At 45.5% G+C, this 19,620-nt stretch overlaps 1 protein-coding gene across 6 annotated transcripts in view; it reads left to right on the forward strand.

The window, feature by feature from the left end:
- Positions 1-19,620, forward strand: part of MYO18B (myosin XVIIIB) — a 285,693-nt gene that overhangs the window by 142,807 nt on the left and 123,266 nt on the right. For 4 of the 6 annotated variants that reach the window (XM_032256699.1, XM_032256702.1, XM_032256703.1 and 1 more), the window contains 6 exons: positions 1,147-1,266; positions 1,684-1,792; positions 6,589-6,713; positions 9,704-9,858; positions 15,021-15,144; positions 16,018-16,218. In XM_032256699.1, the coding sequence (XP_032112590.1) occupies positions 1,147-1,266; positions 1,684-1,792; positions 6,589-6,713; positions 9,704-9,858; positions 15,021-15,144; positions 16,018-16,218 (834 nt within the window). The remainder of the gene's footprint in view (positions 1-1,146; positions 1,267-1,683; positions 1,793-6,588; positions 6,714-9,703; positions 9,859-15,020; positions 15,145-16,017; positions 16,219-19,620) is intronic. The other 2 variants (XM_032256700.1, XM_032256701.1) reach the window with 2 other exon arrangements.

Here is a 19,620-nt window from a genome sequence, read left to right on the forward strand (position 1 = left end):
TTCCGATTTTGGCTTCTTTAACACAGAGCAAATGGCAAAGCAATTTGAATGCGGAAACCTAATTTTTTACTTCCAGTTTCTTTTTAGTTGTTGCAATGATGCCGGTTTGGCAGCATTTTAAGATGCAGCTTACCTTTATTAATTCCTTCGAAGGCATTCCACCTAGTTTTCATGGAAACTCTGTCCAGCCACACTTTATAAGTTTATGTAGTGGCTAACTGAATAGATAGCTATGGTAAAAATGCAATAGGCAAAAACAGTCTGGGAGAACATGCACCGACACTGGATGTGCATGCCTGTCACCTGCCAGAAGCAGATGGACCATGGGGAATTGTAGAGAGCTGGTCTGATGGAGAGCATTCTGGTGCAGTGAGTATCCATCAGTGTGTCTTACTGAGGGACAGTGTTGGTACAACCCATGAGAGGATTTGCTAAAAGCTGGTTAGGAAGAGATTCCAGGCTGGAAAAGGTGGCTCATGCCTGTAATCCCAGCACTTTGGGAGGCTGAGGTGGGTGGATCTGAGGTCAGGAGATCAAAATCATCCTGGCTAACTAGTGAAACCCCGTCTCTACTAAAAAATACAAAAAATTAGCCAGGTGTGATGATGCGCACTGGTAGTCCAGCTATTCAGGAGGCTGAGGCAGGAGAATCGCTTGAACCCGGGAGGTGGAGGTTGCAGTGAGCTGAGATCATGCCACTGTATTCTGCCTGGGTGACAGAGCAAGACTTTGTCTCAAAAAAAAAAAAAAAAAAAAAAAAAGAGAGATTCCACAAAAATGGCCATTTTTTAAATTGAGCACTTACTGCATGCCAGGCACAGTGCTGAGCTTTCAATGGATTCTTTCCTTGAATCCTCAAAACAACGATGTATGTTGTTTTACCAGCTTTCAAGCTGGGAAAACTGAGAACCAGCAAGGCATCCTGCTTGTTGTAAAATCACACAGGTAGTGAGTGTTGGACCAAGAATTCTACCACATCATGACCAGTAAAACTGAAGTCCATGCTCTTAACCACTTGTTTATACTCAAGGGTTGCTTCCCCATGATAGCTAGTGATCAGTCCAAAGATGGTCCTGTGCATGGGGAGAAAAGGGCTGGTGGCTCCATTGAGTGACCCTTCCTTGGCTGCCTCATTCCTCATCCTAGATTGCTGACTTGACCACTGAGCTGGCCGATGAGCGCTTCAAAGGTGATGTGGCGTGCCAGGTGCTGGAGAGTGAGCGGGCAGAGCGGTTACAGGCCTTCCGGGAGGTCCAGGAGCTCAAGGTGAGTGGTCAGGGATGGCCAGGGCTGGCTGAACACCGTGGCCATGAATGGTTGGGTCTGCCCCCCGACATTCTCATTGGGGATCAGTAAGCTTAAGCAAGATGCACAGGTTGACTGCTGGCCTCAAGGTCCTGGGGGACACTTAGGTCTCCTAAGGCTTGGCCTTAGAAGTGTCATGGGTGGATGGATAGTCCCTGGCTAGAGAGGCAAATAGGAGAGGATTGGCAGAAGGTGGACAGTTTTTGGGGTTGGAGATTTGGGTGAGAAGGGTGCAGAAGGTGCTATCCTTGGTCCTGGAGTCTGCATGGGTCAGGGCTGTGCAGAGCGTGGCCGATATGAGCCTTGGAAGCACCATGGGTAAGACGACCAGTCCAGGTCTGTCCAGCGCTAGTTTGGACCTTGAGCCCTTTCTTCTAGAGCAAATATGAACAAGTCCAGAAAAAACTGGGAGACGTGAATAAACAGCTGGAAGAAGCCCAGCAGAAAATTCAGTTGAATGACTTGGAAAGGAATCCCGCTGGAGGAGGTAAGAAGCCTGGGACCCTTGGGGCTGGTTGCTGATAGACAAAGTTGTCTTTTCCGTGTCTTCAATCTGTCATAGATGGAGCACTTACTGGGTGCTAGATATTGCATGAGGGGCTGTGACTGTGGCAGAGCAAACAGGCACAGTGTTACCCTCTTGGAGCTTACAGTCTAATGGAATAAGCAGACATGAAACAGTCAATCCAGCAGTATCCTAGATAGCAAATTATCCATGTGATATGTGCTGTTTAGTTTTAATGCAAAGAGTGATTTTAAAATAGTGGATTTATGGGCAAGGTACTTTTGTGGTTTGTTTTTCTGTTTTGAGAGGGAATCTCACTCCATCGTCAGGCTGGAGTGCAATGGCGCAATCTCATCTTACCACAACCTCCACCTCCTGGGGTTCAAGCAATTCTCCTGCCTCAGCCTCCTGAGTAGCTGGGACTATGCCTGGCTAATTTTTTTGTATTTTTATTAGAGACAGGGTTTCACTGTGCTAGCCAGGATGGTCTCAACCTCTTGACCTCATGATCTGCCCTCCTTGGCCTCCCAAGGTGCTAGGATTACAGGTGTGAGCCACAGCACCCATCCACTTTTATGTTTATTGAATATTTTAAAAATAAAATTTGAGAGGCCTGGCATGGTGGCTCACACCTGTGATCCTAACACTTTGGGAAGCCGAAGTGGGAGGATCGCTTGAGCTTAGGAGTTCAAGACCAGCCTGGGCAACATAGTGAGACCCCATTTCTACAAAAAACTTAAAAATTAGCCAGGTGTAGTGGCATGTGCCTGTAGTCCCAGCTACTCAGGAGGCTGTGGCGGGAGGATCGAGTAAGCCTGGGAGGCCTAGCTGCATTTTAGCTTGGGCGACAGAGCAAGATTCTGTCTCAAAAAAGTAAAAATAAAAATAAAACATACATTTTGAGGAAGGCAGCCTAGTGGTTAAAAGTTGGAACCTATGAAGTTGTATTTCTGGATTTGAATTTTGGGCCAAAGAAATTGCTGTACCTCAGTTTCTTCCTCTTTCAAATGGAGATTGTCTTGGATAATTGATAGAAAATGTTTAGCCATGTGTGTGGCATAGAGTGATGAATAGCTAATAGCTGCTTTGCCATTATTATTACGAGGAATAATGAGATCACAGCCTTCCTTATAGCAACCTGTGGAACAGAAACGGCTGCCCTTCCCATTTCACAGAGAATAAAGCTGTGTCAGGCACTCAACAGTTACTGAATGGCAGGAAGGTGAGCCGGCTCTTGCTTTTAGCCAGGGGCACTGTACATGCGTTCAGTAGTGAGGAGTTTCTGGGGATGTCCTTCTTATACAGTTCCCTGGAGACTTTATGATCAGATAGCATGGTGACATCTTTGCCAGCTTCTCCCTGTGCATCTTACTCTCCCAGCCTAATGGAGTTGGGTGAGAAGGCTATCCAGTGGGACCGTTTCTATAAAATGTCAGCATTATTCCCTCCCTCCCTGTGTCCAGAGAATTTGTGCCCCTGAAGTGTCAGGGACACTCAGAGGAATGGAGGTCAGGGGTCTGTGGAGGAGAGACAATGTGTGTTTGTTTTCTGTTCCATTCTTGTTCTTCCATCCTGGCTCCCTTCATGGCAGGCATTTACCAAGGAGGTTAATACAGACTTTGAGGCTCTCTTATAAAGGAGACCCAACAAGGTAGGGTACACGTAGGGAGAGGGGAACGTGTTGGTATAGAATCAGTAGTGTGGGACAGTCCTTGGCCTTGGAGGTTATATATTTATTTATTTATTTATTTTTGAGACAGAGCCTTGCTCTGTCACTCAGGCTAGAGTGCAGTGGCCTGATCTCGGCTCACTGCAATCTCCGCCTCCCAGGTTCAAGCAATTCTCCTGTCTCAGCCTCCCGAGTAGCTGGGATTACAGACATGTGCCACCATGCCTGGCTCATTTTTGTATTTTTAGTAGAGACGGGGTTTCACCTTGTTGATCAGGCTGGTCATGAGCTCCTGACTTCAGATGATCCACCCGCCTCAGCCTCCCAAAGTGCTGGGATTACAGGCATGAGCCATTGCACCCAGCTTTGGAGGTGATTTCTATAAATCCCCAGAGGGGCGCCAGTGTCAGTTCCATCTGCATGAGATTCACATCTAAATAATGTTTCCCAGTTTGTTTTCCTTTGGTAAGATCAGGGTGTTAATGAGAGGGGGCCATGTGCTTAGCTTGTTAGCACATTAGTCACAATGCTATAGAGGCTCTCAGCTCTGGGTGCTCATTCCAAGAAGCCAGCCCACAAATATTTTGTTTTTCATTATGAAAGTAATACATACTCATTACAGAAAATTTCTAAGATATTGGAAATCTGAAAGAAGCAGTAAAACATTTCAATCATACCATCTCAGTGGTACCGCAACTACCACATTGGTTCAAGATGAAGTATGAATTATTTCAAAAATATGTTTTTCCTTTATGCATGGCTAAAAATTTGAAGAGAACCTTTTATGCTATGCATTCAGCACTGAGCTGGACACTGTGGGAGTTACAGAGGATTTTTAATTGGATGCTCCTCTCAAGATAGTTGCAATATAAGTGGGGAGATCAGGTAAACTCAGGAAAAAAAGATGATTGGATAGTGAACGGCTGAAATTATACACATCGATTAGGGGTGGCACCCGTGGGCAAGGAAGAGATGAGCCTTGAAGAACAGTTCCCCCTCTTGTTCATGTTGCCCACTCATGCCACTGGCTCTATAGCACATCGTGGCACAGGGCACATGGGCAGCTGCCCAAATGCTTTCTGTTGCTGCTTCTTACTTTTGTAAGCCATGCTGCTTGTGATTGTGAGGCTTTTCCTTTTGGAGAGATAGTGTGCTTTTCCTATCGTGATATTTTCACCTTGGTGGAAACTTGAACAAGCTTTAACTCTTTATTATTATACTATTCTTTATTGGTTAACGATGTAGAAATCTCTATTGAGGTCACCTCTTTCCAGAACTGAATCCTATCATCCATCCATCCAACCATCCATCCATCCATCCATCCACCTACCCACCTACCCATCCATCCATTTATCCATCTATCTATCCATCCATCCATCCATCCATCATCCACCATTCATCCATTTATCCATCTGCCCTATCATTTATTTATCTATCAATCCATGCATTCATCCACCCATGCACCCACTTATCTGTCCACACTAATATCCATCCATCCATTATTTCACCTACCTAACCGAATATTTATCCATTAATCTTCCACCGTATCACCTATTCAAACATCCTAACCATTCAACTATCCACCTTTCCAGTGAAGGTTATCGAGCATTTTTTTTTTTTTTTTTGAGACAGAGTCTTGCTCCGGGCTGGAGTGCAGTGGCGTAATCTTGGCTCAGGGCAATCTCCACCTCCTGGGTTCAAGCAATTCTCCTGCCTCAGCCTCCCAAGTAGCTGGGACTACAGGTGCGCGCCACCACGCCCAGCTAATTTTTGTAATTTTTAGTAGAGACAGGATTTCACCATGTTGGCCAGGTTGGTCTCGATCTCTTGACCTCATGATCCGCCCGCCTCGGCCTCCCAAAGTGCTCAGATTATAGCCATGAGCCACCACACCCGGCCTCGAGTATTTACTATATGCTAGGCATTATAGTATATTCTGGGAATACAATGATGAACCAAACAAATTTGTCGTCTTATGAATTTGAGTTCTTTTCTGGATTTCTATAAGCCTCTTTATGAAAGCTGTGAGCATACTACTTTACTTTATGTGTTACTTTACAGTAAACTAGTATGAAAAAGAACTAGCATGAGAAAGAATCACCTCTGGGTGAATCATCTCTGGGTGAAAATTAAGTTTCAGCTTTTTTTTAATTTGTCTTCCTTGCTAGATTATTCTGGAAGGTGGGTGGATATGGCTTCTTATTCATTTCATTATCCCTTGCATCTTGTACAAAGTAATGTGCTCAATGAGTGTGTGAATGGATGGATGGAAGGATGGATGGATGGATGGATGGATGATAAATGAATAAGTAGGTGTTCTCTACCTTCAGTCATCCGCTTGTGGAAAGTTTTCCACAGCTCCATTAACTTAATGGGCATTATTCTATTATTCAGATAGTCAAAAAATAAGACATCTTAGCCTAAAATAATCAATTCTAATGAGTCAAACAGTTTTAATCAAACCATGTAATATTTTTTTTGAGATGTTTACCACCTCAAGGGATTTGGTATTCGTCTTATCTTTAGAGACATCTTCTGACCAGTTTAGTAGAGTCTTGAATTATTGCTAATTTACTTATTTGTTAATTCAGCCAACAGCCAATGATTACATACTCTGTGCCACCCCATAACGTTGGCCAGTAGGATGACTCCTTTTACCTGATTATTGTATTAGGTTCATTAAGAAATTCATGAGCTTGTATCAACATGTGTGAGAATCTACTTATAGGGAACTCTTCCAGAGGGTGTGAAGGACTCACAGAGACTGAAACAGCTCCCTTGCCTTTAAGGAGTATGAAATTTCCTTGGAAAAGGGAAGATATGAATACACTTGTAGAGACAGCTAAGCAGTATAAGGCAACCCATCTTAGAAGAGTGATTAGTCAAGAACTTTAGACAGTTAGGGTGGTCAGGACAGGCTTCCTGGAGGAAGCATTATTTAAAACTCAGACTTAAAGCATAGTTTCTTGGTCCAAGGTTGAAGTTCAGGGACTCCGTGAATATTGTGAAATTGCATGCAAAGAGCCAAGAAAGTGGAGGAGAGCCACTCTCACTCTTGGCTTACGCTCATTTGGCCTCTTATCCTGGTCTCCCTGCCTCTGTTAAACAGCAGATGAGTGGCAGATGCGCTTTGATTGTGCTCAGATGGAGAACGACTTCCTCAGAAAGCGTGTGCAGCAATGTGAGGAGAGGCTGGACTCGGAGCTGACAGCCAGGAAAGAGCTGGAGCAGAAGGTAAGATGTGGGGATAATCTTGGCCACCGAAGTGTCAGAGAGTGGACAGGTTCTCACCTCCACTGTGGGTGGTCAAGGTGCCAGCTGACCCTGGGGAAGGAGGAAGAGGACACCAGCCACTTGAGGTTTTTCCATCTCTACTATTAATACAAATGCTGGTCACTGTGAGACATAAAAAATATTGCCTCTACATATGGGTCTTCTATCCAGAGACTGCTCTGTGGTATAAAGAACATGGACATTAACTCAGGATCTTTAAGTTCCAGTTCCATTTCTGCATGAACCTTGTGGAAGTGACTTAACTCAGGTTTCTTATCTATTACATAATTATCGGTGGTCTTAAAACCGCCACATTTTCCCATTGCCTCTGTTCTAATCTGCTACCTCCCAGTTCTCATCCAGACCAAAGCAACACCCTCCTAATTGTCCTCACCTCTGGCCTCTCCTCTCAAGCAATTGCCACACGGCAGCCAAGGAACTTTTCAGAGTCTCTCTTAGCTTGTTCTCAGATCACAAAGTGTGCTGACTCTCACGGTGGATTTTTTTCCTTGTGTGTTTTGTAAATTTTGTTTTTGAGCTCATCTTTAACAGGTTTCTCTGCTCCTCCCCCAGTAGTCCCAGGTGTTCTGCCTTGTGGCATGTTTTTTTCTTCTCTCCCAGTGAGTTTTTGTGTGCCTTTTTAGCTGTTTTTTTTTTTCATTGTGAGTTAATCTTCAGCAGGAGATTTAACTTTTTAAAACATTCAGTTGATGCTGATGGGAGCCCTTTGATAACAGGGTCGTGGGTGTGTTCCGCTAGAAGAAGCCCTTTTCACTTTCTCTGGCAGCAGTCCCTGAGATAATGCTAAATTCCTGGTCTCAGATTTTTGCAGCATGTAAAAATTGTCAGTCTCTAAACCCACGTGAAGCTTAGACCTGGGGTTTAAAATTCTTATGAGAGTACTTTCCCCCCACCTAGATCCAGGGTGAAAGCAAGCTTTCTTACCATCTTCCAGGCCACGAGGTGGAGCTTTTATTTTCTCTTCTCACTGAGGTGTATGCAGCTCTTTGAGGGACTTGTCAATGCAAGGGTCTTCATTGCAACTTTTCACCTTCCATGAGTCCAGAGCCTTGCCTCCTATCTCTGTCTGGGCATTCAAACACAAACCTCTATCCTAAAGGACATTTCTGGATCTATCAATTGCTCTTCTCCCTCATCCTGGCCGCCACAATATTAGTATGCACCATTATTGTTAAGGCTTTGTGTCCTCTGCATTTCTGATATCCTGAAATTTCCTTCTTTCAAATCTAATGCAATCTTATCTATATATAATATAAGTTTATCCAACCTTTCTAGATGAATGTACAAATAGTTCGGTCTCTTTGCTTGTCTTCTGTGGCCTCCAGTGATCCCTCACCTACATTCTAACCAGTTCACACTCTAACAAATGGTGTGCTAGTAAATAGCTCTCTGGAAAAAAGAAAAAGCCCTGATTTGTAGCACTTGCCAATTTCCCTGGTGTAAATACTCCCACTTTGCCAATTTCAAACTACCATTGTGATGTCACTCACATGGAATTTGAAAGAGATGCACAGAATTAGCTCTGTACATCTCTTTCAAGTTGGTACCAGTCCACTTCAGCACACCACTGATTCCAGCCACACAGTTTTTTTTTTTTTCTCTTTCCAAAAATGCCTGATTCTTTCTCACCTCTGGGACTTTGCATATGCTATTTCTTCTTCCCTGAGCAATCTTTCTTTTTCTCTCCTGCCTAGATATCTCCAACTATTCTTAAGATCTTAGCTTAAATGTCACTCTCTCCAGAAAGTCTTTGCTGACGCAGATCGGGTTGGGAGTCCCTGAGTTGTCTCCCGAAACATAGGCCTCATCATGCTGTATTGTAATTACCTACTTGCTTCGTAGTCTCTCCCATTCGATGTAAGAGCCCTAGGGTGGAGGTTGTATTTGTGTATCTATTCTATTCTCAATGTGAGGAAAAAGTATCAAGTGATTGCCTTGCAGAGGCGGGTCAGGGTGAGATCACATGGGATTTTATAAACAATGGAAATGACTCTCCATATCCTCCATGCTGGTGGTGATGGTTTTAGTGGTCACTTTCAAGATGAACATTGCATTGTGGTCCTCAAGAGACATCTTGAACCACAGATAAACACAGATGGACACCTGCAAAAAAGCAGCCCAGTTCCTTCATAACAAATTATAAAGTTGAGTCAGTTTCCCTAAGGAAGGGGGATATTTATGCTACATTAAAAAGTAATAAAACTGCAACCTTTTCTGAGCAGCAGAATATGAGAAAACATCCCATTTGCCTTCAAATGCTGAATTTAGAATTACAGGCTTCATTAACTCAGAGTTTTGCTTATTTAAAGCAATTCTTTAATGAGGCCATTGCTTCAAAGCCAGTGTGCTGAGTTGCATGCTCTTCCCCAGAACTAAAGTAGGACATTTGGGACAGTGTTTCCTGGAAGAAGATGTGGGAGTCTTCGGTTTTGTTGGTTGAAGGCCGTGTGCACTCCTGTATTGATCCAGCCCATGCAAAATCCCATCTGCTGCTTTAACCTTTAAGGCTTGCCACTTGGGATCCAGGTCAGATTCTCTAGGTGTGCCATTTTGGGGGCTCTGTGGCTAATCCTCACCTATCTCTTCTGATCATGTTGGCTGATGGGGATATGAGTTATATCTGGTGGTTCAGGGGGCCATCAAGTTGAGGCAGGGTAGGTAAAGTCTGTGGGCGCATTGGCTGGAGGTTTATTGAGCAAAAGTGAAACCAACCTTAAGAGAGTGAGGAGATTATCCCCACTTTACCTCTGAGAAAACTGAGGCTCAGAAAAGTGGCTTCCAGGAGGAAGGTAGTCAAGACAAGGTCTCCCTGTTCCAGCATCTACTGTTTTCTCATTACACACCTTGGAAACAGCAACTCCTTGAAATGCAAAGTAAAAAGCCCATTCTGTGCCCATAGAACTGGGTAATTCATTCTATTACCCTTACAGCTTGGGGAGCTGCAAAGCACTTATGAGGGGGCCAAGAAGATGGCTCACCAACTGAAGAGGAAGTGCCACCATCTTACCTGTGACCTGGAGGATACCCGTGTCCTGCTAGAGAACCAACAGAGTCGAAACCATGAGCTGGAGAAGAAGCAGAAGAAGTGAGTGACATCCCCCAGCATTGCCTGGGAGGCCAGGGTGGGCTACATTGGAGCTGGGGTTTTCTGGGTGTCCAGGTTCTCCTTCTAACCCCCTCACTTCTGCCAGGTCCACTAGACTTTACCCCCTTGTTCTGCTCTAATCTTCCTCCCCGTCCCCTCACAGCTGACTCCTCTATGGTTCTCCCAAGAATCCAGCAAGAATGATTCTTTTCTCTTAGCCAGCCTCAACTACATTGACCATTGGCCGTGTGACCTTGGGGAGCTTTCTTTGCCTTTCGGGTCTTATCCCCATTTGTTGAGTGAAGGATTTGTTGCAGAGAGTCAAGACAGAATGGTGATTAGGAGCCCAGGCACTGATACTAAAGTCATCTCATTCAAGTCCTGAAGGTGCCTCTTTCTAGATGTGTGACTTTGAGCAGGTCATTAAGCCCTTCCCAGTTGGATTCCTTATCCATCGTTTGGTGATAATATCGCCCCCTTGTGATAAGGGGTAAATGATGCAGTCAGTACATCCAAGTGGACTGATCCTGGTTCCTATTCCCATTGGTGAAAATTGGGCTGGAGAATAAGGAGGAGGCCAAAATATGGCCTTGTTATTTAGGACTTGGACTCTCAGATCATGTGAGCCATTCTGGCAGAGATTGGGCCTCATGCACCAGCAAGATGCTAATCTTGAATCTGCACAGCGTGGTTCCCATGCTTGCATTCCCTTTAGGTTGCTGTCACAGCGAGGTGACGGTAGAGCCTGGATTTGTACTCGTTCGCACACTCATAGGGTTCTTCATGCAAAACTTCAGACCCTGTGATGCTTGGACACCTTGGTTGAGTTCTCCAGCTCACTTGGTGAGGGTAAAGGTATATAGGGGTCCTGTTTTGAGCCAGCCAAGTCCTAATGGAGATGTCATAGAAAGAAAATAGGTGGGAAGCAGCCTCTTTTAGAAGGCCCATGGTAAAACACAGAAAAATGTTCCTGCATGAGCCAAGATGTGATTTTGTGGGAGCTGCCTCCTTTCCAAGAAGTAGCAAGCCGAATTCTATTTCCTTGGAGGTGGCATAGATTTTGAAGTTGATCTGCATTAAATATTATTTCCCTTATTTATCCTTCAGTTTTCCTGAGCTGGCTTCTTCATCTGAAAAAGGTCTTTTGGGGGATTGTTAGCATGCTCTCCATCCCCAAAATAAGAGAGGCTTATTTTTTGTTTATGGATATTTCACTCTGTTCCCTTTTCCACTTCCCTATGGGTGCCATGGCTGAACCTTACCCTTGCAGTGGGCAAAATGGCTTGGCTCCATCTTGGCCACCTGCTGTGTGACCTTGGAAAAAACACCACCTCTCTGGACCAGAGCATGACTGATGTTTCAGATGAGTCCTTGGACTTAAGAGGTCATCTGATCTTGAAGAATGGGTCTGGCATATACCCCTGCCTGTGAAATAAGAGGTTTGGACTCAGTCATTCCCCAGGTTTCTCCCAGCTATGACCCTCTTGGCCTCCAACTTTTCTGAGAGGCCTAACAGGGTTTCAACTCTCTGATGAGTAAGGGGGAAGACTATGGAATTTGCACAGCCAGAAAATTCTGTCTTTGCCAGGTGTAGTGGCTCATGCCTGTAATCCCAGCATTTTGGGAGGCCAAGGCGGGCAGATCACATGAGGTCGGGAGTTTGAGACCAGCCTGACCAGCATGGAGAATCCCCATCTCTACCCAAAAATACAAAATTAGCTGGCTATGGTGGCGCATGCCTGTAATCCAAGCTACTTGGGAGGCTGAGGCAGGAGAAGTGCTTGAACCCGGGAGGCTGAGGTTGTGGTGAGCCATGATCGTGCCATTGCACTGCAGCCTGGGCAACAAGAGTGAAACTCCTTCTAAAAAAAAAAAAAGAAAAAGAAAGAAAGAAAAGAAAGAAAATTCCATCTCTCTGGCATTTCCTTTTCCCTTTGGACGGAATCCCTCATTCCAGGGACTTATGAATCTCCCCATGATACCCCCCAAGGAAAGTTCCTATTTCTTCATATTTGCATGTCCTCCTCTCAAAACTTAGCTGTCTTGTGATGCCCTCTGCTCTGTTACCATCTCTTGGCAGAAGCTAAGTTATGTTTTGATGCCAGTTGCATATAGTAGGCATTAACTTTCCAGGTGGGTTAGCATTTTATTAGAGACGCTATGGGGGCAGCAGAAGTCTCAGTCTAACTGTGGAAGTTCAGGCAGAATGACTATGGTGAAGGAAAGATCTAGAAGTCACTAACACTTCCTTGCAACTCCCAGTGCTTAATCGAAATGTAGATGCAGCTGCCTCCTGAGTTTGCTGGGCCCAGGACAGAGTGATGTCTCCACATTGACAGAGTTCCCTGTTTTCCACCTTGGCTTCTAAGTTCAGAGTGGCCTGGAATGGTTTCGTTTTGGTTGGATTTTTGTTGGCATGATTACCTTATGGGTCATAAAGCTGGGTTCTGAGGGCTGATGGAACTCGGAGTAAGCCCAGTGCTAGACTCACTGACTCCCACACTCAAGGGAGGCTGGACCCAAGGCCCTTTCTTAGCAGGGTGAAGGTTTTGTGCAAACCTATCTGGCCTCAGGCAATTGGCTGGTCAGTGTGTACTGTTTGCTAGGAGTTGGGGTCTGTAGTAGCCGCTCATTTTTTTTTTTTTTTTAAGACGAAGTCATGCTCTGTCTCCTAGGCTGGAGAGCAATGGCTCGATCTCGGCTCACTGCAACCTCCTCCTCCCGGGTTCAAGTGATTCTCCTGCCTCAGCTTCCCAAGTAGCTGGGACTACAGGCACATGCCACCACGTCTAGCAGCTAAGTTTTGTATTTTTAGTAGAGACAGGGTTTCACCATGTTGGCCAGGATGGTGTTGATCTCTTGACCTGGTGATCCACCCAGCTCGGCCTCCCAAAGTGTTGGGATTACAGGGGTGAGCCGCTGCGCCTGGCCTATAGTAGCTATTCTTTAGCATCAAGTGGCCTGTTAAGTCAAGGACTCTTCTGCAACACTGGTTACTGTCTGGCCCCTACTGTCTTACCTCACCTGTCCCAGGAATGGACAGGTAGATGGGGGACTAGCTAAGACACCAGGGTAGGTAAGCCCAAGTCCACTTCCACCACTTTGTAATTTGGAGCTGACTCACTCCTCTCTGAACTTCAGTTTCTTCCTCGGTGAATGGATCGAATAACATGTTTCTTGCTGAACTGCTGTAAGGGCGACATGGATCCCAGCCCAGGACCTGACACATTGGGACTGTCGGATCATCACTCTCATCACAATGCTTCCATTCAGAGACAGCAGATAGTGCCCCTTGAATGATGTCACCAACAGCCAATCAGAAAGCTCCTGAGCTGTTCCAACAGGAGGGCTCCCTTATTTGACCCATGATTGGGCCTCTCAGGGGTCTGAGACTTTGAATAATAGTCTAGTATTAAGGAACATTGGATAATCTTGTTGACAAGGGAGACTTTCTTGTCACCAAAGCCCAAACCCCATGCCCACTTCTGCCATATCAAGATCTCTGGAGCAATGGGACTTCCTGTTTGGGCCAAGGGCAAGTGACTCAAAGTCACACCTTACTGAGGCTTGGCAAAGGCTTTCGTATCGGTTTCCTCATCTGTGATACATCCAGGATGCCGAGACAACTGAAGAGAGTGACATCACATCCAGGAAGTGCTTCTCACCCAGTGGTCATCACAGAAGGGCAGGAGGGCCCCTAACAAGGAAGGCATTGATTACCTGGATGACTTTGAGTAGGACTATCTAGTTTTTGTGTTTTCTCCTCGAAAAACAAATGAGGACAAGAATGTATAAATGTCCATCATTTTATCAATAATCAGCATGCTTTCATATGGCATATTAGAATATAAACCAGACAATATGTTAAAATATGAAATGTAGTCTGGACGTGGTGGCTCACACCTGTAATCCCAGCACTTTGGGAGGCCAAGGCGGGCAGATAACAAGGTCAGGAGATGGAGATCATCCTGGCCAACATGGTGAAACCCCATCTCTACTAAAAATATAAAAACTTAGCTGGGCGTGGTGGTGAATGTCTGTAATCCCCGCTACTGGGGAGGCTGAGGCAGGAGAACTGCTAGAACCCAGGAGCCGGAGGTTGCAGTGAGCTGAGATGGTGCCACTGCACTCCAGCCTGGGCGACAGAGCAAGACTCCATCTCCATCTCAAACAAACAAACAAACAAAACAAATCTATCTATCTATCTATCTATCATCTATCTATCTACATAGATATATGAAATGTAGAATATCCTCTTTCTACATACATCCACTTGTTTGTTCATTGGTCAGCAAATATTGGAAATCAAATGGGGCCTGGTAGATTTAAGGGGCCTTGACCTTGACATATGCTGACAGACTAGATAGATCAGGTTTTTTTTTTTTTTTTTTTTTTTTTTTTTTATGTCTTTCTCTTTCACTTGGGCTGGAGTGCAGTGGCACAATCATGACTCATTGCAGCCTTGACCTCCTGGGCTCAAGCGATCCTCCCACCTCAGCCTCTGGAGTACCCAGGATTACAAGTGCATGCCAATTTGGCCAAGCGCAGCTAATTTAAAAAAATTTTAAATAGAGATGGGTGTCACTTTGTTGACCAGGCTGGTCCTTAACTCCTGGTCTCAAGTGATTGATCTTCCTACCTCGGCCTCTCAAAGTGTCGAGATTAGAGGCATGAACCACCGTGCCTGGCTGCCTTTAAAATCTATCCTTTATTCTATATCTATATATAGCTTTATTCTATTTTTATTTTTGTCCATATATTTTCATTATATTTTAGGGTTAGCATTTAGATTAGCATTTTAGTAGGGAGCTGATGGGGGCAGCAGAAGCCTCGGTCTAATGGTGGAAGTTCAGGCAGAATGACTATGGTGAGGGAGAAGTTTAGTATATTAAGTATCGAGTATTTTTGTGACGACTCCATCTAAACCCTAAAAATTGCTCTGTGGTTTTCCAGATTCCCACCCTACGTCCGCAGCCTTATGTAAAAGCATTGAAGAAAACTTCCAACTTTTCATCCTTCCACTCTCTCTTTCTTCCTTTTGCTCTCCTTCTCATGGTTCTTGGGAAACTAGCAGCCTCTCTGCAGCCCCTGCCTGCCCCGGCCTCAATCACTCCCCTACCCACCTGCCTACAGGACCCTGACACGTGTTGTGCTTTGGACAGGTTTGACCTGCAGCTGGCCCAGGCCCTAGGCGAGTCTGTGTTTGAGAAGGGTCTCCGTGAGAAAGTGACCCAGGAGAACACCAGTGTCCGGTGGGAGCTAGGCCAGCTGCAGCAGCAGTTGAAGGTAAGACATGGGGAGGGAGGCACAGAGCTCTCTTGGCTCTTGGTGGCTGAATCTCGGGAAACTCCGCCATGCACCTGCTGCAATGGTGATGGAGAAAAAACTTCACAACTGTATCCTGGTCTGTCAAGCAGCTGGGTCCCAGTGTGTCTTAATAAGATAGCAAGCAGGGGCTGGCAATTTGATAATCAGACTTTGTTTGATCAAGCCTGATGTCTTGATCTTGCTCCAGTTACCTGCACAGGCTCCGAGGTGCCTACCTGGGAGGTATGACAGGCTCAGCAGAGAATGAGTTAGCTCTAACCTTGTCCAGGAGCGATGTCACTAAAATACAACACAGGCGCCTCACTCAGCTGCTCCTCATCCTTCTGTGGCTCCCTACTACGCCAAGGAGCACCTTGAAGCGCTTTAGCCTGGCATTCAGCTCCTTCATGATCCAGCCCAAAGTTATTTGATCCTGGAGCTGCCTTTCTCACCTGGAAGAGTCATTTCTGAGCACTTTGCCTCCCTGCTCCAACATCTCAATCCCAGCCTCAGAAGGCACACAGGAAGCTTTAGCTATGTGCCTCCACTTCCCTTACAAATGGGGTCAACCCTTCCTGTAGGTGCTCTGAGATTCATCTCTAGGGACAATCTGCTCCAATCCCACCTCCAACCCCCAGCTCCATGCCTGTGTGAGCTCTACAGAGAGCAGCCCTTGCTGGTATCCCACAGGGGGTGCTGTGAGGGGCCTTGCGGTCCAGGTGGAGATGGCAGGCATTGGAAAGTGGAAAGCCTCACTCTAGCCTCAGCAGGTGTAGAGGTATCCCGGGGAGTGGGGGGAGGAGGGAGGCATACTCCTGTGAGTCCCAGTCTCTGTCCTCTTTGTCTCTGCAGCAAAAGGAGCAGGAAACCTTGCAGCTGAAGCAGGAGGTGGAGATGCTACAGGACCATAAACGGGAGCTGCTGGGATCACCATCTCTGGGGGAAAATTGCGTTGCTGGCTTGAAGGAGAGACTCTGGAAGTTGGAATCCAGTGCCATTGAGCAGCAGAAAATCCAGAGTCAGCAGGAAAGCACCATAAAGCAGCTGGAGCAGGTGGGAAAGCCCTGTCCTGGGCAACACCCTGTCCCATGTCTCCAAGGCAGAGTGGTGATGTTATTAATATACAACATGGGTGCCTCACGTGGCCGCTCTTCATCCTTCAATACTCCCTGTTATCCCAGGGAACCTTTTTAAGCTCCTAAGTCTGACATTCAGACCCTTCCTGATCCAGGTCCCTCCTGCAAGGTTCAATGTCACCTCCTCAGGGAAGCCTGCCTTAATCACCTTGCAAATAGCTCCCACTGTGTTGCACTCATTTTCCATCTCCTTAGCTGGGTTGCTTTCCTTTGTGGTACCTGCCATCCAATTGGATAGTATTTTTTAGAAGTTTGCTTTATGCCTTTCTCTCTCATTAGCATATAAGCTGCATGACATCAGATTGCTTCTGTTTCTCTTGCTTCTTAGTGTAATCTAAGAGCATAGAATGAGGCCAGGTAAATAGCTGATGCGCAATAAATAGCTGTTGACCAAATATCTAATCCACTGAGTACTGTCTGTGGACTCAACTCAGCCCTAAGCTCTCCCTATGCATCTTTTCATGAATCTCCACGAGAACCTTATGTAGGGAGATCTTAGTATTATCCTCACTTTACAGATGTGGAAGTTGAGACTCAGAGACATGGAGACATTGGAACCTGTGGCATCTGACCCCACACTGCCTTGATTGTCTGCTATGTGCTAGGCATTGTGTGCAGCTTTGAGGCAGACTATTTGTCTGCTTGCTTATTGATATGCGTATTTACCTCATTCTATAAATAATTTGAAGCAGCTTACAAGATATATGTATAACAGAATACAAAAATTATAAATAAAACAATCCAAACCAGAAAAGTACAAATTAAAATATACACAAAGGAGGTGAGTGGGAGCAGCAAATTAATATGCAGATAAAGCAAAACATATGGTCTTACGTACATAACAGTTGTAGCTCTAAAATTCCTGGTGGCCAGAGAGAAAAAGGAAATGTGACTTACATGCTTCTTATGATCCCTGAGATTTAAAAAAAAAAAAATTCTAGGGGAAGGATGGCTTTTTCTGATGCTTGCCTCGAAATGAATTTCTCATGTGGGATTTTTGTAAAAGGCACTTATTTTTAAGTGTGTGTGTTTTCTTTAAATGCTGGGGCCATCCATATGCAAGAAAATCTGACCAGGTGGCATACATTTGTAAAGCAGATGAACTCTGAGCGGCTCTGTTGAACTGAAGAGGGGATGGGCGGGAGAGGGGTTGTGGGAGCCAGGGATCAGCTCTTGCTTCTTGTCAACTGCTGCTCCACCAAGATGGAGCCTAGTGAGTATCAAGACATGTGGGTGGTGCATGTGGGGGAACAGGGTCCAAAAAGTCTTGGATGCTCATTAAGGAGCAATAAAGGAGACAAGCCCTTTACTCAGTCAGCCTGTATGTATTAAGTACTTCCTCTGCAGCACGCACTCTGTGGTTGCAATTTCAAATAAGACAGACACAGTCTGTGCCCTCCCAAAGTTTACAGTCATGCTTAGTGTTAGGGGAATGTTAAACTTGAAGATCCGGTCATGGAAGCGGGGTTTGGGGGAGAGATCAGGGAAAACTTCCTGGAAGAAGTGACGTTTACTGAAGTGGAAAGCTGGAAGGTGATTCAGAGTTGGATGAATGAGAGTTCCAGGCAGTGGGAACAGCCTATGCAAAAGTCTAGACACAGGATAGTCACGGGATATTCAAAGAGCTGTAATACTTGGTCTTTGAGACAGCTTGTTACCTTATTTATGACCCTGTTTTCTCCAGACGTCAGTTTCCTCATCTGTACAATGAAATATGGAGCCTTATTGCTTCCTTAGCTTCCTGCCAACCACAGCTATGAATCAGTGAAGGTTGGTGAAGAAGGTGGAATATCTGTGTAGGTCTTTAAAGGGCATGGATGACGGTGCAGTACCATATAGTCACCCACTATTCCTTGTGTTCCTTAAATGAGCAGGATCTTCACAAAGCCAAGAATAAAACAAGCCCTTTTGAAAACTGTGTTAACTCTTTGAGAGACCAGTGGGGGACCACTTGGTGCTTGGAAGCAGAAATGTGCTACCATGACCTCAGGGACCCAAAACTTAATTCAGCTTCCCGAATTTCCATGCTCAGTTCACCCAGGAGGTGAGGCTGACTCAACACTTTTATCACTTCACCCATAACCTCAAGCTGCATTGTGCCCTTGTAGACATCCAGTAGATATTTATTGATTATAATACAGCACTTTTTCCAGGGAATTTTATGTTAACTCATATAAGTTTGACATAAATGGTATTGCAGATGTCAAGAATGTCCAAGAGGCTAGAAAAAACGAAAAAGAAATATTATATTTACTTGCTCAGGCTCCTTGGTTTTGCATTATCTTCCCATAACCCTTGTCATTTTAAAGGGATAAAAGGCAAGAAGTTGACATTTAAAGTGAGCCTACTTTATGCCAGGAACTGTAACAGGGCTTCTGACGTACACTACCCGTTTTGCTCCTCACCATGGCATAGCAAGGAATGTTATTGACATTTTAAAAGACCCAGGTTGTTTTTTCTGAACTTAATTTCCATGTTGGGGACAGCACTTGTGAAGTTCAAGAAGCTTGGTGAGGCCAGGCACGGTGGCTCACGCCTGTAGTCCCAACACTTTGGGAGGCTGAGGCAGGTGGATCAGAAGGTCAGGAGATCGAGACCATCCCGGTCAACATGGTGATACTCCGTCTCTACTAAACAAACAAACATACAACAAAAAACAACTAGCTGGGCGTGCCGGTGGTGGCACATGCCTGTAGTCCCAGCTACTCAGGAGACTGATGCAGGAGAGTCACTTGAATCTGGGAAGCAGAGGTTGCAGTGAGCCGAGATCATGTCCAGCCTGATGAGTCTGTCAAAAAACAAACAAACAAAAAACCAAAAAAACCCAAAGGCTTGCTGAGAGGTGTTGTAGAGTAAATCATCAGAAAGTTACCATTTCTAAAGTGTAACCCATTGTATTAGTCTGTTTTCATACTGCTGTAAAGAACTCCTTGAGACTGAGTAATTCATGAAAAAAAGAGGTTTAATTGACACAGTTCTGCATGGCTGGGGAGGCCTCAGGAAACTTAACAATCATGGTGGAAGGGGCAGCCAGCAAGTCTTACATGGCTGCAGGCTAGAGAGAGCATGTGAAGCAGGAGCTGTCAAACACTTACAAAACCATCAGATCTTGTGAGAACTCATTCACTGTCATGAGAACAGTACAGGGGAAACCATGCCCACCCACCCCACCCATCACACCCCACCCCCCACCCCCCACCCCCCACACCCACCACCCCCACAGCCCGCACCCACCACCACACCCACACCCCGCACCCACCACCACACCCACACCCCGCACCCACCACCACACCCACACCCCGCACCCACCACCACACCC

The sequence above is a fragment of the Sapajus apella genome, unplaced genomic scaffold, assembly GCF_009761245.1.
Source record: "Sapajus apella isolate SASKATOON/1434 unplaced genomic scaffold, GSC_monkey_1.0 scaffold95, whole genome shotgun sequence".
Taxonomy (NCBI): Eukaryota; Metazoa; Chordata; class Mammalia; order Primates; family Cebidae; genus Sapajus; species Sapajus apella.